Raw genomic sequence first — 25,135 nt, forward strand, 5'->3', positions numbered from 1 at the left:
AGCGAGGGAAATTCGCAACCCTCAAATTGAAGCACGGCACACCATCCATGGAGAAATCCGGCGATTGCTGCTGCGAAAACGGCGAATCGGAACTCAAATTCAGTTGACACAGAGCGAGAAGTGTTTGTGCGCCGATTTGTCTGGATCTGGCAGTGATTTTGGAATTTCTTAGCTGGGCGAGGGCACCTGGCTTCAGGTATGTGTAGAACGAAGGCGGCGCCGGCGCCGGCGCCGGAGATCCGAGTGCGCTGCTTCGGACTCTGGCTTTCATGGTGGTATTTTAGAGAGAGAAAAATGTTGAAACCCTAGAGAGAGAGAGAGGGGGGGGAAGAAGTCGTGCATTGGCTGATGGGGGGAGATAGGGTTTTAAAATAGGGGGAATGAAAGGCGGGAAAAAAAGGGGTCGCGGCCTTTGGCGCGGCGGATTTTTCAACTTTTTTAATTTTTATTATTGTGGGCTGACGTGGCGTCCACCGGGCTTTTCACCCAATGGGCTGCTTCTCTCTTATTGTCCTTTTTTAGCTCTGTCTTTGGGCCATTTAAAATTTCTTGCAAACTAAAAAATGAAGCAACGGATTAACACTTTAAATATTGCATTTATAAGAAAATAAAATACTTTTTAGAGGATATTACTGTAAAAAGATAATACTAATTATTTAATTGGAAAATAATAATTATTATTATCTGTATCTTGAATAATTATTTGTATGCTTGTACTTCTGGTGTTATTATTTAGGACAAAATGTATTTTGTCTCTAGAAATTTACAGCTTTTGCTTTTGCTCTTGAAAATTAGGATAGTAGATTTTCCTCCTTCCAACTTTTGTTTCAATTGAACTTTGCTTCAAATTACAATTTTCAGTGTGTTTTTTTTCAGAGAAAAAAATAAAATTGTCATGAATCCATGAATCCATCCAATTGAAGGACATTTACGTCATTCCGGGGACGGATCATAATAATAAGAAGTAAATTCTTACAAATTTGCGACTGCAATTAACAGTAGGCACAATTCGCTTTAGTATATAAAAGCCCAATTTTTAATTGAAATAACTGAAATGAGTCTGTGTTTTTCGGTTATTAGAATGATTTGGAAGTAAATAATGAAATGACTCAAATACCCTTGAAGTTGACGAACATATGGCAAATCCAATGAAAAATACATGAAAAATTGTAATTTGAATCAAGGTGCAACTAGAATAAAATTTGAAGATGGGTAATCTTTTGTTAGGGAAGAAAATGCAATAATTGTAATTTTCTAGGGGTGGGCGAAATGCATTTATTTCTCCAATTACTTATGCTTGTTCTCTAAACGTATATTTAATTGTTTATATATATGTTGGAAAAATCGGTATACGGTATTTTTCATCTAACATAAGCAGAATGTTACAACCAAAACTAAAACTAATTAACAAACTTATCCTAATTTTAGGGATACTATTTTGACTAATTATTTGCCTAAACTAATATTAAACATTTAATTAACTAACTAACAATAAATATAGTATTTTAACAATATTCTCTCTCTCTCTCTCTCTATATCTCTCCTCATACGTGCAGCCAAAATTGAAACCCAGCTAACAAAACCAAAAGACTAATTCGTCACACAACATTATCTGGTTTCCCATTCTTTTCATTCTCTCTTTCTCTCTCTTCTGATGAATCTCCCTTCTCTCAAATTCATCACTTCACGCTAAAATATAGATACAGAAATGGCTTCGAAGGCTGCGCCGATATTAATTTACGGCGCTAATAACAACAAGCAAGACAACCCCTATTCTCAATTGGGCATTTCGGGTTTCGCCGCCGCCGGTCGATTAGCGCCGTCGAATTCTAGGGTTCAGAGGGTTTGGCAATGTCTTTCTCACACTCACCGGGCAATTATACCCGTTGAAGACGAGGTATCCTCAACTTCCGGTGCTGCTCCTACCACTCAGATTACTCTGGTTAGAGCATATGACAAGGATTTAAGCTCTCTCCCCAGTGAGTTAGCCCTAATTTTTCCCCCCCTTTTTTTCATTTTAGGTTAATTGGTATTAAACTATTAATTCTGATTGATTCAGCTGAAATTTGCTTATCTGAGGTAAAATTAAGAAGCTTTTGTTTGGACATTTTGAGAATTTACAGGATATTATTATTTACAAAATTGGATCATTTTGTGTTTGAATGCAGAACCCTTGTCTGCAGCTGATTTATCCCCCTTTTCTGGTGACGGTAAGAAAGTTCGTGTGGCGTATCAGGTAATGCAGATTTCTTTGACTCTTGTTTATGATATTAGGTTGTAAATTTTTAGCCTTGTTTTCGTAAAATGATTTATTTATTTGCTTCTGAATAGGGTGTTCCAGGTGCATACAGTGAGGCTGCTGCACTAAAAGCATACCCGAAGTGCGAGACTGTCCCGTGTGACCAATTTGAAGCCGCGTTTAAGGTTTTTGGTGTTTCTCAAATTATTGCTTTATTTTTTTCTTTTTGCCCAATTAGAGTGATAGAATTTTGGAAGTGATTTGAAATGACTCGAAAGATAACTTAAAAATGAGAGTGCAAGAGTCGGAATCTATTGTCCAATGAATGAATCACTCAAAACAAGCTAAATGGATTTGAAAAACCCTTCAATTAATGGAAACTTAATGTGGGATTATCACTTGCCAGGCTGTTGAGTTGTGGTTGGCGGAGAAAGCAGTGCTTCCGATTGAGAACTCGGTTGATGGGAGCATCCATCGGAACTATGACTTGCTTCTTTGTCATAGGCTTCACATAGTTGGTGAAGTTCAGTTGCTTGTTAATCACTGCCTTTTAGGATTGCCTGGCGTTAGAAAGGAGGAGCTTAAACGTGTATTGAGCCATCCACAGGTGATCATCTCTCTCTCTCTCTCTCTCTCTCTCTCTCTCTCTCTCTCTCTCTCTCTCTCTCTCTCTCTCTCTCTCTCACACACACACACACACACACACATGCAAATAATTGATCTGATGGTGTTTTTAGGCACTGGATCAGTGTGAGATGGCCCTGAGTGAGTTGAGTGTGACCAGAGTCAACGTAGACGATACCGCTAGTGCTGCTCAGGTATGGTTATGACCTTTTTACCCTCTTGAATCTTTATTTGTGTCAATTAACACCAGGACAGATTGTAGCATCTGAAGGTGTGAGGGAGATGGGAGCAGTTGCAAGCACTCGAGCTGCAGAAATCTACGGCCTTGATGTTCTTGCTGAAAGAATACAGGTGATTCTTCAACTTCAGTGACATTTTCCGAGTGGATTGATATTGAAAACCTTTATCGATGTAAATTGGACTATAAAATGAAAATGTACGAAGTATAGCCATAAAGCTTCTTACTCAGGCTCATCACTTCTTTAAATTAAAAAAAAAAAGATTGATGATTATATAATAACTTATTTTCTAATTATTTTAGTTCAATGATCAACCAAACAGAATGATTCAGACAATGTAACCCGTTTTCTGATACTTGGACGGGAACCTATAATTCCAGGAACCGATAGACCTTACAAGGTAGTTTCCTTTTATCATGCTAATTACATTTTTTATTTTATTTATTTGGTTATAATAAACCATTCTTTCTTTATTAGACTAATTACTAATGAAATAGTTTCTTCGGTTTAGACTAGCATTGTCTTCAGTCTAGAAGAGGGACCCGGAATTCTATTCAAGGCTTTAGCAGCCTTCGCTCTGAGGGGCATTAGTTTGTCAAAGGTAATTGTAAACCCCGTTGTTATCGGCATTTATTTCTACCTTCTCCTGTCTTATTAATGTTTAGTAATTTCTTTTTTATACTATAGATTGAGAGCCGACCACAAAGAAGACGGCCTTTGAGGGTTGTTGATGACTCTAACCGCGGGAGTGCCACGTAAGTGTGTTTACAAGTATGGGGGCCATGGCCCCCCTAGCACTTATAGAAAAAATCTACAATTATAGGCGAAGGAATGTTATTTTTCAAATTTGTTGTATTGTCGACCCCCTTGGAGAATTTTCCGCCACCTCCTTGTTAGTTGTAAAGATGCATAGAAATGACGAAACTAACCTTGCAGATACTTTGATTACCTCTTTTACATCGATTTTGAAGCCTCTATGGCGGAGCCTCGTGCTCAAAATGCACTCGGACATTTACAGGTAAGAGTTTCTTTAATCTTTCCGTTATTCGCCGTTTTCATTATTACACGTAAAAACATAAATCTTCATTTGTCTCTCTTCATTCATTGGGCAGGAGTTTGCTAGGTTTCTTCGAGTACTAGGTTGTTACCCAATGGATAATAGTTTGACGAACTAATATTTCCGGTTTTTCTTCATACCCTGTTAAGTTGGATTATCAATTGGGACGAGAAAGTAAAAGGTGAAGCCTGCACATAGAGAGATTTGTATATTTATGACTCTGTATCTTACAGCCCATTTCATTCATTTTTTTTCTATTCTTTCCGTATTTAATTCCCGATGAAGTTGCCGATTTGAACCGGGCCCGTATTTTTACTTTTTGGATTCGTAGCGCCTGTAATTTTCTCACGAACATCTGTGCTAGTCAAATCAATCGAGCCCGTTTTTTGTTCGGTTCGATTTAAGCTTTGTTTGAACGTCGATTTAATCAAGAAAGTTAAAATTGCAATTTTATAACCAAATAATGTACCACTTGAAATGTAATTTGATGTCACCTCTGACCTCACAATTAACCAAAAAAACTTCCATTATATATTTTTTTATATTGTGAAGCTTGGATTTAGTGAATGATTGATTCTATTTAGTTGGATATATTTAATTGCGATTATGGAATATTATAAAATATAAAACGGCAAAAATTGACTCTTGGTGTATACAAGAGCTGCGCTGCTTTTCAAATACTATAAACAAAATAGAATCTTGTCTATAGTGGGGATAACTAGCCCTACTATTTTGCTTTATATTAGGTATCTTGGAATATTATCGGAACTTGTTGCTATAGGCTCAAGCTTATATACTGCTGGACCTTATTACTATAACTTCAAGTTCTGTTCATATATTTTTTTGGGCTTCGTATTTTTGAATTGAGTAACATATAAATTATATATTTTACAACTTTCCAGCCGAACATGTTAAAAAAAACAGGCTCGACTCAAATATAATCGGATTGAGTAATTGGACTTCAGTTAGGCTAAGCTAGGCTCAATTACCGATCCTATGTATGTGTAAGTGTGGATGTGTGGGGGGCTACATTCGAAGCTACTTGATCACGTGGGGCATCGATTAATCGAATTTGAATCCATGGTGAAAGCGAATTGAAACTACTTGCTCGTTTTTTGTGGCATCCCATTTTCCATTATTTTTATTTATTTATTTTATTTTGAAAGTATTTATTTATATATATTTTTAGAAACTATTTTTCTTTTTCGTGTATAGCTTAAATTTCCTCGTAATTGCGTGCTGCACAAAATTAAAGGGATTTTAGGCGGCTGTGATTTTCACTAATCACAATAATAGTGGTGGTGACGGGTCAAGATTCGATGCTAAATAGTCATTAGTGGGTCCCCATGATAATTATGACGTCACCACATTCGTCCACAATCAAAACAAAATTAATAGAATTTTGCTATAATAAATTTAAATTGTATATTTATTTAGTAAGTAAATAATGAATTTTGTTCAAAATCAAATACAGCATACTCCATTTATTGGTCAAAGTTGGTAAAATATAAAAGGTAAATAGGAAAATTCGCTGAATTAGAAAATAAATTATGTCTAATTACCATATTTATAATCCAGAATAACGAATTTATTATTTTGATAATAATAATAATAATAATAATAATAATAATTATTATAATAATAAATAAAAGATAATGAGAATATTTGAATGGTGAGGAATACGCACTTGCTCACAGCCACGCTCTCTTTTCTCGGTCTCTTTCCAAACTTGAGCTCGCCACGACCAAAAAAAAACCACACTAGCCGCATTCTCCAATCACTAGACGCCACGTGGAATTACGTCCCAGTGCCGAAAACACGTCCAGGTTCATTGAACCTGGTTCGGCTTTCTCCCCCGCCTTTCGTTTCGTACTTGTATATATTCTTCCGCTTCACACACACACACACACACACACACACACACTGCAAAACCCAGAATCCAAATTATACAGCTTTTTTGTTCATCATTTTCGGGGTTTTGTGTGATTCCTATATATATACATAACAGTAACTGTACTCAACAATGGCTTTTTCAGTGACGTCTTCACCGGCAGCAATTCGCAGTTCTTCTCTGTCTTCTTCTTTTGACCAGCTGCCCAGAGGTGTGTGCACATTTTTCCATCTTCATTTAGTTTATTGGTTTTTTGTTTTTTTTTAAAATTGATTTTGTATTAATACAATTCGCGTGCTTAATTTATTCCTTCTGCAGCTGCGCAATTTAGCGCGTTTCAGGCGTTGGATCGGTCTCATCTCCCGTCGGCGGCGGCGAATTTCTCGCGGAGGCGCTGCTCCGCCGTGAGGCAGCTGAACGCGGCGGAGCCGAAGAGGAACGATTCAATTGTTCCGTCGGCGGCGACGTTGTCCCCTCCTGGTACGTTGGACTAATAATTTCCATTCAATTTTTCTGCATGTGTGAAAATTGATCTGTATTTCTGTATCTAATTCCCCGATGAGTGTATGTATGTATTGACGGATTTGCCCCTGGTTGAAATTATGGCAGAATTGGTTGAAAAATTGGAAGAAGAAGACTACGAGAAATTGGCGGAGGAGCTCACAAATGCTTCCCCTCTTCAGATTATGGATAAGGCTCTCGAAAAATTTGGAAACGACATTGCAATTGCTTTTAGGTACCTTTTTCCGAGTTGAATTCGTGAATTTTACATTCCGATTCGTCGTGTTAGTATATACTGTATACTGATGTAATGTTTAAATTTTGCAGTGGAGCAGAAGATGTAGCACTAATCGAATACGCGCACTTAACCGGACGGCCATTCCGTGTTTTCAGCCTAGACACAGGCCGATTAAACCCTGAAACCTACAAATTCTTCGACCAAGTCGAAAAACGCTACAACATTCGCATCGAATACACATTCCCCGAAGCCGAGGAAGTACAGTCCTTAGTGAGAACAAAGGGGCTCTTCTCCTTCTACGAAGACGGCCATCAAGAATGCTGCCGTGTGAGGAAGGTGAAGCCGTTGAGGCGGGCCCTCAAGGGTTTACGGGCCTGGATAACGGGCCAGCGAAAGGATCAATCACCCGGGACCCGCTCGGAAGTTCCTGTTGTACAGGTGGACCCTGTTTTCGAAGGGCTTGAAGGTGGGGTTGGGAGTTTGATTAAGTGGAACCCCGTTGCGAATGTGAAGGGGAATGATGTGTGGAACTTTTTACGAGCAATGGATGTGCCGGTCAACACGTTGCACGCGCAAGGCTATATATCAATCGGGTGCGAGCCTTGCACGAGGCCCGTTTTGCCAGGTCAGCACGAACGGGAAGGGAGATGGTGGTGGGAAGATGCCAAGGCTAAAGAATGCGGGCTCCACAAGGGCAACATTAAAGACGAAAATTCGACCGACGAGGCTAATGGGCAAACACCTGCTGTGGCAGATCTTTTTGTTACGAAGAATGTGGTGGATTTGACTAGGGTTGGGATTGAGAACTTGTTGAAATTGAAGGATCGGAAGGAGGCTTGGATTGTGGTGATGTACGCGCCTTGGTGCCAATTTTGCCAGGGAATGGAAGCTTCTTATGTCGAGTTGGCGGACAAATTGGAAGGTTCCGGAGTTAGGGTTGGAAAGTTCCGGGCGGATGGGGATGCGAAGGAGTTTGCTCAGAAGGAGTTAGGTTTGGGGAGTTTTCCGACTGTGGTTTTGTTTCCGAAACATTCATCGAGGCCAATTAAGTATCCATCGGAGAAGAGAGATGTTGACTCGTTGATGGCTTTTGTTAATGCCCTCCAATGATCGTAAATTCGTAATATTACGAATCGACCGGTTCTGGAGTGTGGTGTGTCTATGGTATCGATCCCTGTTTCTACCATGCTTGATGTTTAGGTATATTCTTGTATACTTTTTCGATGTAGTTTCTTGTTTTTTTTTTCCTTTTGCGCCTATGTTAAGGTTTCGGTTTCGGTTTTGTTAGTTATAATGTTAGCCATGTTAAATGATCATTTGATGTGGATAAAAAAGTTCATGGAATGTAATGTTATTGTTTGCAGTTTCGATTCTTTTTTACATCAATTGTGTAATATATTTGGCGAATTTGTTTGATCGAACATACACGAAAACAATTGCGAAAAACGAAAAAAATAATATCGACTCGCTCGGAAGAATAATTTTGCAATTTAAGTAGGTGGAGCTTCTAGCCTTACATAATCATATAGAATCCCACAGAGTGAATCACCACCCCTTGCTTGTGTTAGAAATATGCAGTTGTCACCGTTAACCAACAAAGTTGACGAAATATCTGCGCTGAAAAGACGATAAAGCCCATGGATTCCATGTCGACAAACTGTGTTATCTGCACCTAAATTCGTCACCTGGAAAACAAGCTGTTCTGCATTCATCTCGTTAACATGCACCTGCGGTTCGTTTTAGCGTACATCTTTTAGAGAGAGAGAGTAAGAATTAATTTTAGAGAGAGAAACGGATCGACCTCAAAATCAGAGCGTGTGGCTGAGGCAATAGCCAATCTCAGTTTGTACGTCCCGACTGTAACCGATTTCAGACTAAATCTGATCTCCCATGTTGTCGGAACATACTTTTCTCCAATCCTTCTGCAAAAAAAAATAAAAAAATTTCCATCATTTTTTTTTCGGTTATTCGTTTTTATGCTGTATGTAAGTCTATACATATATATATATATATATATATATATATATATATATATATATATATATATATATATATATATATATATATATATATATATATATATATATATGGATAGATATATCATAATACCTGTCAACATGAGCGAAGAACCAGTCCTTCTTCGGATCACTTACGCCTATCGTGAAAACTTGATCGTATTTAGGGTTTACGTCTGTGTATCGATCCCAAAGTCCGTATTGCCTGAATCTGAAAGCACACAACATAATAATTAAAAAAAATGTTTTTTTTTTCTTTCTTTGTAATAGAAAAGAAAATGTACTTACTTTTCTGGGCTGTTAAGGAATAACTTGTTGACATACATAGGATTCACATCAGGAACATAGTAATCCTGAGCCGTTCGATCTGGGAATCCGATCTCCCATATAGTGGGACCGTCTCTAGGCGGTGCGTACGTTATATTTCCCATCTGTACTTCTGATCCTAATATTGATTTTTTACAAGTCAGTATTATTACCAAAATTCGATACATTTGTTTTTTTTGTTTTTTTTTTTATAATTATTTTACCTTGGGAGATTGTAATAAGTTCTTGTTTCAGGTAATCACCGACGAAACCTGGAATCCAGCCATGCAGACCGTAGATTCCCGGTACGACATTTTTTATCGTAAAATTTCCGTCTGAATCTGTATTTACCCAAAATTGATAGCCCTGCCAATACGAAGTTCCGATTTTTTCTGTGATTTCGAAAAATAAATAAAAAGCTGCGAGAGGAAATTAAAAATATTTATTAGCTACGAAACCTTGCTTTCCAATTGCCAAGAGCCTTCGGTTCTTGCAGCCGATAGACCAATAAACGCTGACTTGGCAGGAAGAAGCGACGAAGAAATAAACCTGGTCCATTTCGAACAAGCTAATTATGAACAATAAAATATAAATCTTTCGTAAGTATATATCATTTGTTTTATTACCTATCTTGGACAAAGAGCCTCCCGGAAACCGAACCACGCTCCTTGTCGGTAAGATAATATTGCGAGTTGACGAAATCATACGGCCATAACGACTCTTGAATCAATCTCTTAAGATGAGTCGAGAAAAAAAAATCGAAAATTAGAAAATATTAATCGGACGTATATTTCACAAAAAAAAAAATATATATATATATATATACCTGTTTCTTTGCGTCTAGCCATAGGTTGTAAGCGTTCGACACGTCCGAGGTTGAATTAAGGTACACAAAAACGGGACCCAAAACTTTTCTCCACGTTTCGCCTTGTTCGAAACGAGCATTCATTTCATTCCCAATGTAGTGACTCCCATGGAACATCTATATTTTATTTCACAAAAAAATATATATATATATCAGATTCTTGATTATGCAATGCAAGAATCTTGATATATATTTTGGTTAAATAAAAAATATTTACAGCGAGGCAGGCGGGACCCGTGTGAACGGTAAGATTCTGCTTAGTGGGTCCCCCATTTCGAAATTCTTGGCTCGGAAATATTATCCAGAATCCGATAATCGGATCCGAGCTTATCCAACCGTGGACCCCACCATCCTTGTTGTCCATCGAATACTGGTATTTATCATCAACCTAGTTACATACAAAATTTTGTCATGTATATGTATGTATGTATGTATGTATGTATGTATGTATGTATGTATGTATGTATGTATGTATGTATGTATGTATGTATGTGTGTATGTAGGTATGTATGTATGTATGTATGTATGTATATGAAAAGTACCTCTCCTTTAAGATCTGGATTTATAGGATTTACGAGCAAAACGGATTCAGGTACGATTAGCTGTTTCCCTCTACCGGGTAATAAATCGTCTGGCATAGGCATTACTCTTTGTTTCTCGTCTGTGATCGCCATGTAATGAAACCTGCTCGAATTATTTATATTCCAAAAAAATAAAAAATCAAATTCGTTACCTAATTCGAATGATGGTTATTGAGTAATTTCACCTATCTCGATGCAGCTTAAACACCATCCTCGTTTGAGCAAGATCGAAAGCAGGGCAACCCTCAGACCGCTCGCATATCGTGTAGCAGTAGAAACCCGAAACCCCACTTCTTACAATGTATCTGCGACGACAAAATTAAAAAACGTGTCGTAAAATGTAATAACATAAGAATTAAAAATGGATTTTTTTATTTTTTTTTTGCTTATGTAAGAATAGTAGACCTTATGTCGACGGTGAGCGGAAGAAGTCTAGTTCCACGAATCGAAGGATTATACGTGCTCTTAAACGAGACTTCTAAGTGATTATTGCTGTAATTAATCACGGTATATTCTGATCCTCTTAGCCTAATCAGTATGAAAAAAAATAAAGGAATCTTCATGTTGGTAGTTTTCGGTTTTGATTTTTTTTTTTATTTTTTATTTTTTTTATTTTTTTAATTTTGTGAAAAAGTTGTAAGAAAACATACAGTTGGTAACGGTTGTGTCCACCTGGCAAGTTCCAGTTAATGTCCCAATAACTGGAGATTTTATTAATAGTAAGTGAATACATATATAATTATAATTATATATATATATATATATATATATTTTATAATTATGTAGTAAAAATGTATGTAATGTAACAGAGAAGTGTGGAAGTTTTCTTTTTTTACTATACCCTCTGTTTAATTCATTTGATTTGAGGTCTAATATATTTTCGACTCCTCCGTACTTTACGGCGGTTAGTAGTCCTTGCGGCTTCGATATTGTGAGCTTTACGAATCCGTTATCGACTATAATCTGTGGACATTAATCACATGAGAGAGAGAGAGAGAGAGAGAGAGAGAGAGAGAGAGAGAGAGAGAGAGAGAGAGAGAGAGAGAGATGATGACTTACATAGGAAGGTTGAGTGATCAAGGTGACATTTTTCATTGACATGGTTGAACAGAGAGTTCTCTCCAGTTGGCAGTTGCTGCAGTACAGTTCAGTTGAGCCTCTGGTTTATCTATCAATACAGAAAACTTGTCCTCGAAGGGACCGGAAACAAGAACACATTATATGCATGTTCTTGTCTTTTGTTCACCTAGGAAAACCATTGTTTAGTTTGCTGTCATCAAATAAATGGTAAATTACGGTCAAACCCCTGATGTAAGGTCAAATTACGGAAAAATCCCTCGTGTTTGGGTAATTACAATCACCCTTTCAACTATGAATTTTCTTACACGTACACCCTCGCAGTGTTAAACTTAGTGCCATATTTTAGATTATGTGGAATACTCTCCAGTTTGTACCCGTTTTACCCTATTCGATCTCCACATTTTGAAACACGATGATCATGCGATGTGTCTCTTAGCTTGTAAATATCAGATTATGATGCATTAGAAACTGCTTTTTTTTGGTACAAACTAGAGAACATTACACATAATGTAGAAGATTTTGTTGAATTTGACACTAAAAATATTCATAGTTGGGGAGTGGTTGTAATTACCCAAACTGGAGGGATTATTTCGTAATTTGTTAAACGTTTATATATTAAATCAAGTCCAAAATGAATGGGTCTGGGTCAAACCTTAGCTGACCCATGCTTTGAAATTCGGCCCATCAAAGGTTAGATATTGGACTTTTGTCGATACGAATAATAAACAAAAGGCCCATATTACTTTCTTGGATTTTTTTTTATTTTTATTTTATTTTACTATTATTAGTATTTTTATATATTTTGTGTAAGAATTGCCAAAAAAGAATGAACGGTGCTTACGTGCTGAGCAACACGTGTCCACGATCATGGGAAGCCATGCAGAGTACAACCGTTTTCGGCCGCCATAGACTTTTAGCAATATACATATATTTTTTAAATTAGAAAAAAATATATATATAGAAAAAAAATAAAAATTGGAAAAAGGGTTTGTAGTTATAAATTCCAACCAGATTATGAGGAAAAATTGTCTCCACATAAAAAAAATTAAAAAAATATAAGAATTTTGGTATGTTTCCTTAACGACATACATTTCTACTCAATGCATGTGTCATTACACCCAGTGGCGGATCCAGGATTTTTGCCAAGGGGGTGCTAAATTGTAGAGTAAAAAATTTACATATCACTTTATAAAAATAGTGGACCAAAAATTTACAATTTAAAAATTTTAGGTGAATTGTGTAAATATTTAAAAAGAAAAAGGGTGAAAAATGTAAAGATTTGAAAAAAAATCAACTTTTTAGAGGCTGGGGGTTCGAACCCGGGACCAATTGACAAAAGGAACATCTTTACCAACTCAACCAACCTCTTTTCTTGTCAACTTATGTATAACAGTATTATTTCTTTAAAATCAAGGGTGTGCAACTGCACACCCTAGACCATAGCTAGATCCGCCACTGATTACACCTCTTGCATTCTTTTTTGGTATTTATTTCCTTTTTATTTGCAATAACCCAAAAAAAAATGAGTCAAGTTTTATTTATTCAGTTAACTAAATCAAACGCGCAAAAAGTATATATGATATATTAATATTAAATGATATATTTTACTAGCAGATTAAACTTTTAATTGAGATTACCAATTGAAAGGTCATGATTTTGAATTCCACCACCACCTATTTAAAATATTCGCAATATTTTGTTAGGTATGTTTAATGTACCCTATCTAATTAATATTAAATTAGTTATAATTTCGGGTATTTGTATAGTTATTATTTATTGAAGAAAATAGTAATTAATGTTTTTATCCTTAGTTCTGAAGTGCCCACCGCATTACGGTGAGGAAGACTCCACTGAATATATACTCAACTGCACATTAATAAAGTAGTTGAAACCCACAAAGCAGAGTGGTTTTACATTAATGGTGGCTTTAAATCAATTTTCATCTCACTTCAAAAATTTATTTTTTTGTATATTATATAGTAAATTTTGAAAATAAAATAACGTTTATTTATCTTTTTAATTATTTCGAAGAAAAAAAAACTTTTCATTACAAGTTTTTCTTTTTGGCCGATAAATGAAAATAATTTTAATAAATAATAATAAAATAAAATTAATTTTTGAACTTATCCCAAGGCTCTGGAATTCCGTGAGGAATTCTAATTTTCTATTTTCTCCTTTTCTTCTCCATATTCAAATTATGAAAAGACTAAAATACCCTCGAAACCCTACCGAAAAGCAGAAGAAATAGACAAATGGATGACAACAGTCATTCACTCATCATCCCTAATATTTATTCTCTTTTGTTGTCACACCACCTTATTATATTTATTCTCATTAATTTCTGTCTGTAAAACACTCTTGTCTGAAGTTCTGAAAAAGAAACTCTTTTTTCCATGGATTCTCCGCCAACCCTCTTCATTTCCAGCATGAAATCCCTCCAGGATGGCTTCTCCGGCGGCGGCGCCGCCAGGTTCCACCGCTGCCGCAAGGAGACGGAGAACAGAGCCCCGCCGCCGCAGCCAACCACCGCGAAAAGTGGCGTCAGGCCTTACGTTAGGTCTAAAATGCCTCGCCTGAGATGGACCCACGATCTTCACCACTGCTTCATCACCGCCGTCGAACGCCTCGGCGGAGAAGACCGTAAGTCATTAAATATATTATATATACATCCATTTTTTAATCAAAATCAATTACTGCATGTGCATGAAAGATGAAAACATTTTTACGTGTTTTCTGTGTGTGTAAAAATAGATTTTCTTTTTTCACCCTTGTTAATTATTTAGAATTTGATTAAAAATTAATTAGGTTTTTAATTATTATATAAGTGGATGCGTGTAAAATAAATATGTATACATGTGTATCAGTGTATGGTACGATACAACTCGGTAAATTAATTAAGATAAATTTCATTCGATGTAGCATAGAACATACCATAATTAATTAGTTATGTAAAATATTTTTCATTTAATTTGGATTTAATTAATTAGTTTAATTTAATTTATTGATGATATATCATATATATATATATAGGGGCAACTCCGAAAATGGTGCTGGAAATGATGAATGTGAAGGGGTTGAGCATAACACACGTCAAGAGCCACCTTCAGGTTCAAGACAAAAATTAATTAGGGTTTACAGATTTTCTTGAAGAATTTTTGTTTCTATGACGTCATCTTTTTCAAATTCTTTTGAATAATAATTAAACACCTCTATTAATTTTTTTTTTTCAAGGGTGACGTCATCATTTTAATATATTATCTCATTTTTCTGTCACTTATATTAATACAGATGTACAGGAGCATGAAGCATGAACAGCTTGTACATGGTACATGTATATATATATATATATATATATATATATATATAAAGCTACATTTTTACATTTTTATTATATTTAATTAGCATGGAAAAAAAATTTATATACGTTTATTTATATATATATATGTAGAATCTGTGGCAGGGAAGAACAAGAAAGTTGAAGGCACTACTACACAATTATCAAACGATTCGCGTATTAGTTCAGGCTCGTCTTCGAACCATCACTACTATAGCGGCTCGGGATTGCTCGGCCAGCCGCCGATGTGGTAAGAAACACTCGCATTCAATATAGCGCATATCCGCAGAGTCGTTTCTAGATATTTTTGTTTCCGTGTAATAAATATTAGCCGTTTTCGTTGATTTTTTTTCTTTGTCGTCGTCTAATAAATGAAGCAAAGTTCAAAATATATATATGGCAAAAACAAATTCTTCTAAAATGCAAAAGTGATTTATTGCTATAATATAATATAAGAAAATAATTTTTTTTTTTAATTTGATAAATAGTAAAATTACTGAAATATCATTGTTGTATATAATATATATAACAATGAATTTTAATTTCGATAATATATATAAATCTTAATTAATTTTGTAGGCAAGATGTGAAACTGAAGCAGAAGGCAGAGAGTGAAGCTGTTCCGCCGCTCTACCGCCCGGAGGTGCCTGAATTGGAAAAAAGTGGCCGGAGATTATTCGATTATTCCATGTTCAACGACTTATACACCTGCTTTAACCCTAATGTAATTAACCACTTCTATCTACTAGACATATTTATTTATTTTTCTCTTTAAATTACATGAAAAATATTTTAAATTTAAAGAAAAATATGTTGAGAAAATTAAATAGTGGTTGTTCCGTATTTTTCAGACAGGCGAGGAGAAACGAGTGCCGATGCGAGACAAAGAACAATCAACTTCCGTTTCAGGGGATGAAGCTAATTACATCTCGCTCGAACTTACTCTTGGTTCAATGTAATTATATGTTATTAGAATCATTTTATGTAGCAACTAAATATATATAACTTTAGCTTAATGCCTAATTAATTAACTAGCCAGTTTTTTTCTAATGTTAAATCGATTGAAGTACATCATATATATTAATCGTCGTCGTTTATATCGAATTAAAAAACACGCATCTTCGTGAATGTGTGTGGAGTTCAAAGTCCTATGAATGATGAATGTGTCGAAAAAATGCCTTTCTTTAATTCCCAAAATATGGGTTTGAGGGTGTGTAGTCGAGTCGGATTTGAAATTCAAGATCCAAGATCGAATGAATCTGGTATGGGTTCGGGTTTTTACCCGTATCCATTGCCTTGATCTTCCTAGATAAGTTCATTCATGTATTCGACGTTGAAATGTCGAATTGCTGGACATCCGTTCAAAGATTGCATAATTACAGAAAACAAATAAATTCAATAAAATTGATTATTAAGAGATTAAGAGTTATACAGTGTGAAATAAAATATCAGCCTAGTCTGGTTCTTGAGTCCGCCATTAATGGTGGTTTTGATTGACTTTGTTTGGTTCTTTGATGGAGTTGCAGTGGGATTAATGAGTTTGGTTTTGTTCTTGGTTGAAAAAGCTTCTTTTGCCATTGAAAAAAAAAAAGTGGATTTTTTCTTGATAGTGATTGGCTGATTACTTTCACCATCATCTTTTAAATCTAACAACATTCTTGAAATCTTTTGTGGCCGTTGTTGGTTTTGATTGGCAAAAGAAATGAAAGTTGAAGTGAAGAAAATTAGCAAAATTAGATAGAGTAAAAGTACCTTTTTTGGAGAGGAATACACAACTACAAGTGGAGTCATTTTTTTTTTATTCTTGAAAATGTGGTAATGAAGACTTGAAAATCCAATCTATGTCTGTTTGTTTGTATTTTCTGGAGATCTAAGGGAGGCCTTTTCTATGAAATTTGTATGATTTTTTAGTATATCCATCCTATACAGGTTTTCTTAATGTGATTGTAACTATAATTTTATATTTGCAAACAAAGTATATTATCTTTTGTGTTTGCAATATTTATCAACATCAAACATCAAATATATTTTAAGGGCAACACAGTAATTTTGTCAATAAACCCACATAAAATAGTTTGATCAAGCAAACAAAACATGATATTGTTAGTGCAGAGATTATTAGTTTCAGTCATATAAATCCAACCAAAAAAAATATTAATTATTATGAATCAGCAGTTTAGTCCCAACATTACATATTTCATCCATAGCTATCTATCCAAACTACCCAACCAGAAATGTCATCGGTGTCGGAAAACAACATACCAATTGGGTCAATTCACAATTATCAAATCAAAAGTGGTTGGTACATTTTCTTATTCCGCCACCCAATTAGAAGCCATTTTCATAAAACATTGGCCAATGCGCAGCCCAATTATTAGTCATAGTCAAACAACCAGGAAAAAATATACTATATATTGAGTCCAAAGGGTCAGAATATTCAAGATTTAACAAAATCAGATTCATAATAAAAAATTTATCTCTTTGAATCGGACCAAAGAAATAAGGGATGGGATCATCAGTAGGGAAGAAGGGGTTTCATCTGTATTTGTTGCAGCTCCAACAACACCCTTTGAGAACCAAAGTTGTTTTCATCTCTCTCTCTCTCTCTTCTTTCTCTCTCTTCATTTTAATCTTTGATTATGGTAATTGTAGGTGATAACGGCGGGAGTTTTGTCGGCGATCAGTGATATAGTGGCCCAGAAGCTCTCCGGCATCAAGAAGCTTCAAATCAAACGCCTTCTTCTCAAAGTGGTATTTCTTTTTTCTTCTTTTTTTTTTTGGGTATCAAATTACGAAAAACGCCCTCATGTTTCTGCAAGTACAATATCGACCCCCTAACTATGAATTTTCTTACACGTTCATCCTTATGGTGTCAAATTTAACAGAATCTTCTAGATTTCGTGGAATGTTCTCTAGTTTGTACTCATTTCGTGCAAAAATGCAGTTTCTTATGCACCACAATTTGATATTTTCAAGCTAATAGATACATCTTATGATCTTCTTATTTCAAAATATGGAGCTCGAATGGGGTAAACGGGTACAAATTGAAGAATATTCCGCTAAATTTGACACCGTAAGGGTGTAAAAAAAGTTCATAGTTGAGGGGTGATTTGTAATTATCAAAACGTGAGGGGGGTTCGTAATTTGAACTTACTTCAGGGAGGTGGCCGTAATTTACCCAAATATAAATTCCCTGTTTAAGGCACTGTTTGGTCATGGTGTGCCAAAATTACAGAAATAACAAAAATTAACCTAAGTTAGTTTGATCAAAGTGCAGCTTTTCGGGTCAGCTTATTTGGGACCATTTGGGCATTATTTTCACATAATGTTGGATAAAATTTTCAAGGGGAAGAAGGATAAGACTACTGTTGCCAAAAAGGTTTTTTTTTCTTTTTTTTTCTTTAATTAATAATTAATATTTTTCCCAATATTTATTTAATTAAAATGCCAAATTAAAAAAAATATATAATAATAATTTCAGGTGATGCTTGAACAACTGACATCTTCCCCTTGGAACAACATGGTTTTTATGCTTTACTATGGATTAGTTGTTGAGGGTGAGTCTGCTGCTTCTATAGCTTATCGAAAATGTTTTTGATACGATCGACTAATTAAATTAACATTATCCCGTAATTATTAACGATAACACGATTTTTTGTTGAACTCGAGTCTTGTAATGTGTACAGGAAGACCCTGGATTCATGTGAAATCTAAAATCAAGAAGGAATATCCTAGTGTGCAATATGCAGCATGGACTGTAAGATTCCCTTTTTTTCTTTTTTAAATAATTAATTTGTTTCCTTTACTATTATTTTTTTCATGAAAGAGAATATTAATTTTGGAGGTGAATTAATATATTTATGCAGTTCTGGCCAGTTGTTGGATGGATAAATCACCAGTATGTGCCACTGCAGTTTCGAGTTATCGTCCAAAGCGTCGTCGCCTGTTTCTGGTATGTACATTACTTCATTTTTCAAATTCTCGGTTTCATGTTCGTTTGCCTCTCGTTTTCTATTTTTTTTATTTTTACTCTTCGGAATTTTCAGGGCAATATTTCTGAATCTGAAAGCCAAGTCAATGACACTAACTAAAGATTAAAGCTCATTTGATTGGAATCTGTATTGTTCAATGGCTTTTTTTTTTTTTGTCTGATAATTGCAAGTTTAAAGACAATTAAATAATTAATATCCTTAAAGAGGACTCTTATATATTATATAAGGTAAAACAGAGTAGTGCATAACATTTACATAATCTGTTTTTTCTTTTAAGGCAAAAGGCAGTACCTTAAGAAAAACAAATGTCTAAACCACTCTGTTTGCACACAGATACACACAGAAACGAGTCGCTACTTATAACCTTAAAACGAGTGTTTTTTCTTTCTAAGCTGCTTCAGCAAACCCAACTCTCAGTTTGCCGTAATCGAACACGGTATGGTATCTACCCATGAAAATATCTCCCAAAATCCTGTAATAGAACTCAAATAAATATCCGAATGTATATATATAAAACTCGAGAGAGAAAAACTATTAAATTATTACCAAAGAGGTCCACGGGGAGGAGGAATATCGAGACCGGTGAAACCACTTATGCACTGTGCTTGAGCACCCTCACCCACCTTGAGTATGTACTGATCAAAAACAATAAAAAAAAACCAACAAAGTTAATAGCACGTTTTAATTACGATAATACCTACCAAAAAAATTATGAGCAATTTTTAGGCAGTGTATTATTATTATTTGTCGTACCTCTTTTGGGGCAAGATCGAATTTCTTTCCGCCGATTGTGAGGGAAACGCTAGGCATAGAAGAAATGCTTCCACAGTCAACAGCTGATTGTCCCATTGGACTAGGCAATTTCTCACACAACTGTAATTTCGAAACACGAGATAAGACAGCAAAACTAAAACCCAGTAATCCTTGTAATAATAATATTAAAAAAAAATAATAATAATAATAATAATAATTAAAAGATTACCTCATTGACATAGTTCAAAATGTGGTCTTGAGTCTTGTTTTGCTTGAGTTGGTTTTGCATCCAAACAACGGCCATTTCACAAGCCGGGCACATGGCTTCATTCATGCCGGACGATCTTCCTTCTTTCTCATCAACAACACTCTCGATTCCCCCACTATTCAGAAAACACGAAAAAATCGACTTTTAAATATATTTTTTTAAAGAAATTAAAATCTCAAAAAAAAAAAAAAGAAAAAAAAACCCGTAGGGACTAACCTCACACCACGAGTTCCATCAAATGTGCATAATCCAATTTGGGAGCATATCTTCTTTGGTTTTGCCTGTTGAACATTATTCAGTCCAGAATTAGCAAGCACCTTAAAACTTAATGCAGAACTTCAAAAACAAAGGACAAAATGAATAATGGCATAGTACGTAATTTGTTCCCACCTCTGCCAAAAGAAGATCCATAATAGTTTGCCCGTATTTATCGACCACAGATTTGCATTCTTTGCTAACAACTCCAGAGGCTCCTATCGCATGGTTAATCATGGTGATCACAGTCTACAAACACAAATACAAGAAACAACAAAGTATCATCGAAATTAGTTAATTTTTGAATTATATTCTTAAAAAAATATTTTGTAATAAAGCAAATGGAATTTAATTTGGTAAACATACAGTTGGGCCAGCTAAGAGAGAAGTCCCGGAATCTGCAATTGCCGAGCATCCACCACTACAGTATCCTAAGAAAAACACAATTGCTTTAGACTACATACGACTAAATGAAAAATCTCGTCTCTATATCATCATACATGCTTTTGTGATAAGAGTACATTATGCAGCACAAAGAAATGAAAGATGACGTACCACTTTCTTTACCGTCAATTAGAACATCACCCATCTCAAACTATTTAAAAAAAATATATAATTAAAAAAGTTAGAAAAAATGGTGAGTAAATTCTAATAGGGCCAAAAAATTATGTTGTCGACTTACCTGCCAGTACCCTTTCTGTGTGACGGGAACATATGTATGTTGACCCTTGTAATGATTTGGATCGGAACCACCAAAGACAATTTCACCACCTTGTTCGTCGCCCACATTACGGTTGAGCCAAAATGAGAACACGGGTTCCTTAATAAGACCTTGCTTAAGCATGTTGTACCTGCAAAGATGTACAAGTGTAGTAATGCTTAGAAAAAAAGGGCAAATGCAAATGCATCTACACAAAAAAGAGGTTCAATTTGTACCACACGGGGGTTGAATTTCCGACGGAGATCTCTTTGAAACCAAGTCCCAATATGCCATCAAATTTGGCAACCAAAAATGTGACACCTGGTTCACTTGTTGCCTCGATAAATTCCTGATCCTTGACAACTAGACCGCCAATTTTGACGCTATCCTCACTAACAAATCCAGAGATAGCTCCTGTTCCATATTGAATTGCGGCAGATTTTCCTGTACAGACGATGCCAAATTTTGTCGCTATCCTCGTTTTTTTTTTTAACTTTCAAAGCTTCAAATTTCATAATAGTACATGCATATTTTTTCAAGAATTCAAATCCATACACCTTTTAGAAGGGAAAAAAAGACGGGGAGAATACGAACCATTCTTTTTATAGGTACTCGACTGGCTCGACTTGTATTTGGAATGGAAGAAACAAGAAACCTGCATCAATATTCACCACTTCAAATTTCTGACTATTATTTTATCTAATCGACAAATATAACGTAATTCTTGCAACAGTCAAAATACTTACGGAAAAATAGCATTTTGTAGAAGGAACCCACAGATTGGAGCTACCAGTATCGAATATAACGGTGAATTTCTGAGGTGGCGTTCCGACACCAATCTCACCAAAGTACTGAGCATCCATATAATTCTTCAGTGCAACAATATCGGTCTCTGCATTATTTACAGTTTTACCCCGTGGACTATACCTCCTTATCGAAGCTCTCAATTCTTCTCCTTCTTTGGACTCAAGCCTAGCGGCAAGCCGGTTGTTTTGGTCCAAATCCAACTTTTTCAGCCCGATCCTGATCAGCCCATCATCTGGTTCTGAAAATGCAATCGAAAACAATAGGCTCGAAAGAAAAAGGCCGAGCGCAAGTGCTCTAAATACAGTTCCCATTGTTGCCTGTAACATTGAATTAACATGTCGGGTTAAAAATCGACAACAATGCAAACCCGAAAAATAGACGCACAAAATTTGATAAATTTAGCTGCCCCTGTAATGATCATATGTTTACTTATAACATAAAAAGGATCGAACTAAGTAGAAAAAATTAAGCTCCTGAAATCGAAGGAATTGCACGAAAATCGAGCAATTCAATGGTTAACACAATTAAGGATGATGTATACCAACTCAAAACCGATTCGATTTAAACTCCCAGTATTTGAGAATATAATCATGCATCAACTTTTTCCTCATATAACAATTAATTTTCCTCTTTTTTAACATGCAACACCAAAAAAATTAAAAAAATAATTATAATTCAACCTAAGTATAAAATCAACCTAAACAAAACATAAACCGCAATTAACAACAATCATAAACATCATAAATCATAATTCCTAATATCATAATGCAAACAGAATCAGAGGGAAACTTAATCATCACAAGCAAATATAAAATTAAATGCAAATAAAAAATAATAAAATCCAAGCTCAGAACATTCACCAATGCAATTCAGAAAAAAATCTGCCATTAAAAACACAATCACGCACGCATTAAACAAGAGATATTTTCAATGAATTTAATCACCAAAAATTAATTACGAGAAATTAATTACTACTCACCAAAAAAGTTGAGAGAAAAGATTAAACGGAATTGAGAGAAGCTTTGGGTTGGGATTATCAGACTCAGTACCCAGTGTGTATAAATAGAAGAGAAAAAAAACCAACATTTATTATGAGATCAGCTTTCTTCAAAACGAATCCCAGCCGTTGATTAAATGGACATCTCAACACCAGCCGTTGGATACTGTTCCTTTCACGAGATGCTCGTTCTGGTGGGGACGCTGAAAAAAGTGTAAGCAAAGGTTACGCAGGGTGGTGGTGAGTTACGTCGCGGACCATGGGATTACGATGCACCGTTAGATCTCAATCGTCACTGTATCTAATCCAACGGTGGGAATTGGAATAAAGCCAAACGACGGCGTTTTCGTGAGGGGAGCATAATGCAGCTCTTGTAACTGATTGCTTACGTGTCGGGAAAGTATGAGAGGTGGCGTAACACGCAACACCAGCACTTTTGGTTTTTTTGCGTCTTTTACGAGGTTCGTGCTTTGTGTGAGCCTTTTTTAATCCTTTTCTTTTTTTTTTTCTATTTTAATTTTTTAGTTGAATTTAATTATAGATTATAAATTTTGTTTGACTTTGTTATATATTTATTTAATTGAATGTACCAAATTTATTTAATGGTATATGTATTTAATGGAAATTACAAGCAGTTTTTTCCTGTAATAAAATCTAGCAAGTGAAATTGAAGTCTTGTTGCAAAAAAAATAAAAAAGATTTTTTTGAAATATATATTGCTTTTCTCATTTATGATATGATATATATTAATTATGGGCTAAATGATTGTAAGAACCCAATAGTTTTTGGGTTACATATTGGGCCTATGGAATTTTGAAGTCTCGAATAGAAAATTTTGTTATACATCAATTGGTTAATTGAAAGTTGATAGGCCCAAACATAATATGGATTGTTTCTTCTTTATTTATGTATTTATTTATTATTACTTTTAATGATGAATAGAAAACTGATGTAGTTCGATTCCACGTCACGTCTTGCAATTCCGCCCACGTACTCTTGATTCCTCGCATGGGTTATACCACCTGCGTCACAAGGGCGTCGGAGCTTGGTTCGGCGAAAACCCTCCGACGCTCAAGTCAACTCAAGATGGTGAAAAAATTCAGAGGATTCAAGAAACTGCTCAGGAGTTATGAATTGCGTAACTTTGATTGTGACGGATCCAAATGTTTATATGAAGATATATATTCTTATAGGCTTAAAGCTCTTAACTTTAATTTGGTCAACTTGGATCTGACAATCTGTATTGTGGTCTACTTGAGCCACTGAGCCTACCTAAACTTGATTTATGTGTAATATAAACCGTGCGCAATTTGATTTATGTGTGCCTCTATAGTCTTATCGATGTAAACCTTGAGCGTGGACCCATCAGAAACATTTGTGCCATTCGTCTCTAAACTTAACGATATCGTACGGTGGATGTAAGTTACACGTTGAATCTTTCATCTAATTCAAATCACCGGTCAACTATTTCACATGGAGCATGTGGAAATGACAAATCCAAAGTCAATCAAAGATGTAATTACATCGTACGGTGGATGCAGTTCTATCACACGTTCGGAATATTATTATCATTATAAAAAAAAAAAAAAAAATCTGTTGATTGGTAAAGTACAAGTATCTAAAGCACATGATTGATTCGTTGTACTTCAATTTTCATGACGACATCTGTGGCAATAAAGTCAATAACGTATCTCACTTAGCCGATAAAAACAATTATTAAATATTTTACTAAATATGGTAAAAATATGAAATGTTATTATCAGTGTAACACCTTGATTGTCTGACATTAATTATTGGGCTGAAAAAAATAAGGAAATTGCAGACAAGTCCTTTTCGGAAATTTTGAAGTATATCATTATTGACGTGTCAAACAAATAATGGCCGTAGTTGTTGACCTGGACCAATTAAAGTACATACCTTTTCAAACGTCTCACTGTTTCACGATTGGTCCTCCATATATCATTCACTACAATTCCATAATTGTCTAATGCTAACCTTTAATTTCTTTTGTTGTTTTCCCATTATTTGGACAAATACTCTAAAATCGGAGAGTTATAGGGGTGGTAACGAGCCGAGTCGACTCGAAAGAACATTGAACCTGGACTCGAGTTATTCGAGCTCAAACTCTAGACAGTTTTTAGTTGTTCGTGAGCTCACGAATCGGCTCGTGAGCTTATTTATTATTTTTTATTTAAACAATGTATAATAATATAAAATATTATAGAAATAAGTAACAATAAAATATAAATATTAAAAAAATGTATATAATTACAATTTAGTGTTTATTTTGTAATTTTTTTAAAATCATTTTTAATAATAATAAAATAATTAAAAAGATATAAGAAAAAAAAAACAACAACAACAACAAAATGAGCTTGGGTTCGAGCTCGAGC

The 25,135-nt window shown here is 35.1% G+C and overlaps 6 protein-coding genes across 6 annotated transcripts; 4 read left to right on the top strand and 2 right to left on the bottom strand.

The window, feature by feature from the left end:
- Nucleotides 1–1,536: 1,536 nt before the first annotated feature.
- LOC105962231 (arogenate dehydratase/prephenate dehydratase 1, chloroplastic) lies at nucleotides 1,537–4,620 on the top strand. Its single transcript, XM_012986531.2, has 11 exons — nucleotides 1,537–1,979; nucleotides 2,169–2,236; nucleotides 2,332–2,424; nucleotides 2,646–2,846; nucleotides 2,977–3,057; nucleotides 3,119–3,214; nucleotides 3,425–3,502; nucleotides 3,614–3,703; nucleotides 3,790–3,857; nucleotides 4,039–4,120; nucleotides 4,215–4,620. Exons 1-11 carry the CDS (start codon nucleotides 1,709–1,711, stop codon nucleotides 4,275–4,277), a joined length of 1,191 nt encoding a protein of 396 aa, XP_012841985.2. The 5' UTR covers nucleotides 1,537–1,708; the 3' UTR covers nucleotides 4,278–4,620.
- A 1,362-nt stretch (nucleotides 4,621–5,982) lies between these two features.
- Nucleotides 5,983–8,169, top strand: LOC105962230 (5'-adenylylsulfate reductase 1, chloroplastic). Its single transcript, XM_012986529.2, has 4 exons — nucleotides 5,983–6,261; nucleotides 6,369–6,530; nucleotides 6,660–6,786; nucleotides 6,879–8,169. Exons 1-4 carry the CDS (start codon nucleotides 6,183–6,185, stop codon nucleotides 7,897–7,899), a joined length of 1,389 nt encoding a protein of 462 aa, XP_012841983.2. The 5' UTR covers nucleotides 5,983–6,182; the 3' UTR covers nucleotides 7,900–8,169.
- Nucleotides 8,060–11,657, bottom strand: LOC105962232 (uncharacterized). The gene is made up of 15 exons (XM_012986532.2): nucleotides 11,616–11,657; nucleotides 11,398–11,519; nucleotides 11,207–11,257; nucleotides 10,962–11,084; nucleotides 10,742–10,861; nucleotides 10,518–10,659; nucleotides 10,193–10,363; nucleotides 9,937–10,092; nucleotides 9,737–9,843; nucleotides 9,569–9,659; nucleotides 9,335–9,476; nucleotides 9,093–9,249; nucleotides 8,899–9,015; nucleotides 8,591–8,711; nucleotides 8,060–8,516 (listed from the first exon to the last, which is right to left on the bottom strand). The coding sequence occupies exons 1-15, from the start codon at nucleotides 11,655–11,657 to the stop codon at nucleotides 8,280–8,282; spliced, it is 1,899 nt and encodes a 632-aa protein (XP_012841986.2). The 3' UTR covers nucleotides 8,060–8,279.
- A 2,249-nt stretch (nucleotides 11,658–13,906) lies between these two features.
- LOC148768680 (uncharacterized) lies at nucleotides 13,907–16,046 on the top strand. Its single transcript, XM_088821316.1, has 6 exons — nucleotides 13,907–14,276; nucleotides 14,667–14,743; nucleotides 14,925–14,961; nucleotides 15,085–15,220; nucleotides 15,550–15,694; nucleotides 15,822–16,046. Exons 1-6 carry the CDS (start codon nucleotides 14,030–14,032, stop codon nucleotides 15,927–15,929), a joined length of 750 nt encoding a protein of 249 aa, XP_088677442.1. The 5' UTR covers nucleotides 13,907–14,029; the 3' UTR covers nucleotides 15,930–16,046.
- A 1,261-nt stretch (nucleotides 16,047–17,307) lies between these two features.
- On the top strand, nucleotides 17,308–19,195 carry LOC105962228 (peroxisomal membrane protein PMP22). Its single transcript, XM_012986527.2, has 7 exons — nucleotides 17,308–17,551; nucleotides 17,623–17,721; nucleotides 18,248–18,349; nucleotides 18,452–18,527; nucleotides 18,657–18,727; nucleotides 18,837–18,922; nucleotides 19,017–19,195. The coding sequence occupies exons 1-7, from the start codon at nucleotides 17,477–17,479 to the stop codon at nucleotides 19,066–19,068; spliced, it is 561 nt and encodes a 186-aa protein (XP_012841981.1). The 5' UTR covers nucleotides 17,308–17,476; the 3' UTR covers nucleotides 19,069–19,195.
- LOC105962226 (aspartic proteinase A1) lies at nucleotides 19,149–23,056 on the bottom strand. Its single transcript, XM_012986526.2, has 13 exons — nucleotides 22,725–23,056; nucleotides 21,685–22,062; nucleotides 21,533–21,593; nucleotides 21,175–21,382; nucleotides 20,921–21,089; nucleotides 20,794–20,833; nucleotides 20,605–20,669; nucleotides 20,374–20,487; nucleotides 20,200–20,264; nucleotides 19,945–20,098; nucleotides 19,716–19,835; nucleotides 19,509–19,597; nucleotides 19,149–19,434 (listed from the first exon to the last, which is right to left on the bottom strand). Exons 2-13 carry the CDS (start codon nucleotides 22,054–22,056, stop codon nucleotides 19,350–19,352), a joined length of 1,542 nt encoding a protein of 513 aa, XP_012841980.2. The 5' UTR covers nucleotides 22,057–22,062; nucleotides 22,725–23,056; the 3' UTR covers nucleotides 19,149–19,349.
- Nucleotides 23,057–25,135: the final 2,079 nt, after the last annotated feature.

Source organism: Erythranthe guttata, chromosome 8 (genome assembly GCF_056151865.1).
Source record: "Erythranthe guttata isolate IM_541 chromosome 8, IM_541, whole genome shotgun sequence".
Lineage (NCBI taxonomy): Eukaryota > Viridiplantae > Streptophyta > Magnoliopsida > Lamiales > Phrymaceae > Erythranthe > Erythranthe guttata.

Excerpts from the sequence above, each read along its gene's own strand:
- LOC105962231 (XM_012986531.2), top strand. The coding sequence starts at position 1,709 with ATGGCTTCGAAGGCTGCGCCGATATTAATTTACGGCGCTAATAACAAC. Across the intron at positions 3,215-3,424 it reads TTCTTGCTGAAAGAATACAG|AATGATTCAGACAATGTAAC; the intron begins GTGATTCTTCAA and ends TCAACCAAACAG. Across the intron at positions 3,858-4,038 it reads TCTAACCGCGGGAGTGCCAC|ATACTTTGATTACCTCTTTT; the intron begins GTAAGTGTGTTT and ends CTAACCTTGCAG.
- LOC105962230 (XM_012986529.2), top strand. The coding sequence starts at position 6,183 with ATGGCTTTTTCAGTGACGTCTTCACCGGCAGCAATTCGCAGTTCTTCT. Across the intron at positions 6,262-6,368 it reads TTTTGACCAGCTGCCCAGAG|CTGCGCAATTTAGCGCGTTT; the intron begins GTGTGTGCACAT and ends TTCCTTCTGCAG. Across the intron at positions 6,787-6,878 it reads GACATTGCAATTGCTTTTAG|TGGAGCAGAAGATGTAGCAC; the intron begins GTACCTTTTTCC and ends TAAATTTTGCAG.
- LOC105962232 (XM_012986532.2), bottom strand. The coding sequence starts at position 11,657 with ATGTCAATGAAAAATGTCACCTTGATCACTCAACCTTCCTAT. Across the intron at positions 10,093-10,192 it reads CGGGTCCCGCCTGCCTCGCT|ATGTTCCATGGGAGTCACTA; the intron begins GTAAATATTTTT and ends AATAAAATATAG. Across the intron at positions 9,250-9,334 it reads ACTTATTACAATCTCCCAAG|GATCAGAAGTACAGATGGGA; the intron begins GTAAAATAATTA and ends AATCAATATTAG.
- LOC148768680 (XM_088821316.1), top strand. The coding sequence starts at position 14,030 with ATGGATTCTCCGCCAACCCTCTTCATTTCCAGCATGAAATCCCTCCAG. Across the intron at positions 14,277-14,666 it reads ACGCCTCGGCGGAGAAGACC|GGGCAACTCCGAAAATGGTG; the intron begins GTAAGTCATTAA and ends ATATATATATAG. Across the intron at positions 15,221-15,549 it reads CTCGGCCAGCCGCCGATGTG|GCAAGATGTGAAACTGAAGC; the intron begins GTAAGAAACACT and ends TTAATTTTGTAG.
- LOC105962228 (XM_012986527.2), top strand. The coding sequence starts at position 17,477 with ATGGGATCATCAGTAGGGAAGAAGGGGTTTCATCTGTATTTGTTGCAG. Across the intron at positions 18,350-18,451 it reads AGACTACTGTTGCCAAAAAG|GTGATGCTTGAACAACTGAC; the intron begins GTTTTTTTTTCT and ends TAATAATTTCAG. Across the intron at positions 18,728-18,836 it reads TGCAATATGCAGCATGGACT|TTCTGGCCAGTTGTTGGATG; the intron begins GTAAGATTCCCT and ends ATATTTATGCAG.
- LOC105962226 (XM_012986526.2), bottom strand. The coding sequence starts at position 22,056 with ATGGGAACTGTATTTAGAGCACTTGCGCTCGGCCTTTTTCTTTCGAGC. Across the intron at positions 20,670-20,793 it reads AATTGACGGTAAAGAAAGTG|GATACTGTAGTGGTGGATGC; the intron begins GTACGTCATCTT and ends TGTTTTTCTTAG. Across the intron at positions 20,488-20,604 it reads CTCTCTTAGCTGGCCCAACT|ACTGTGATCACCATGATTAA; the intron begins GTATGTTTACCA and ends TTGTGTTTGTAG.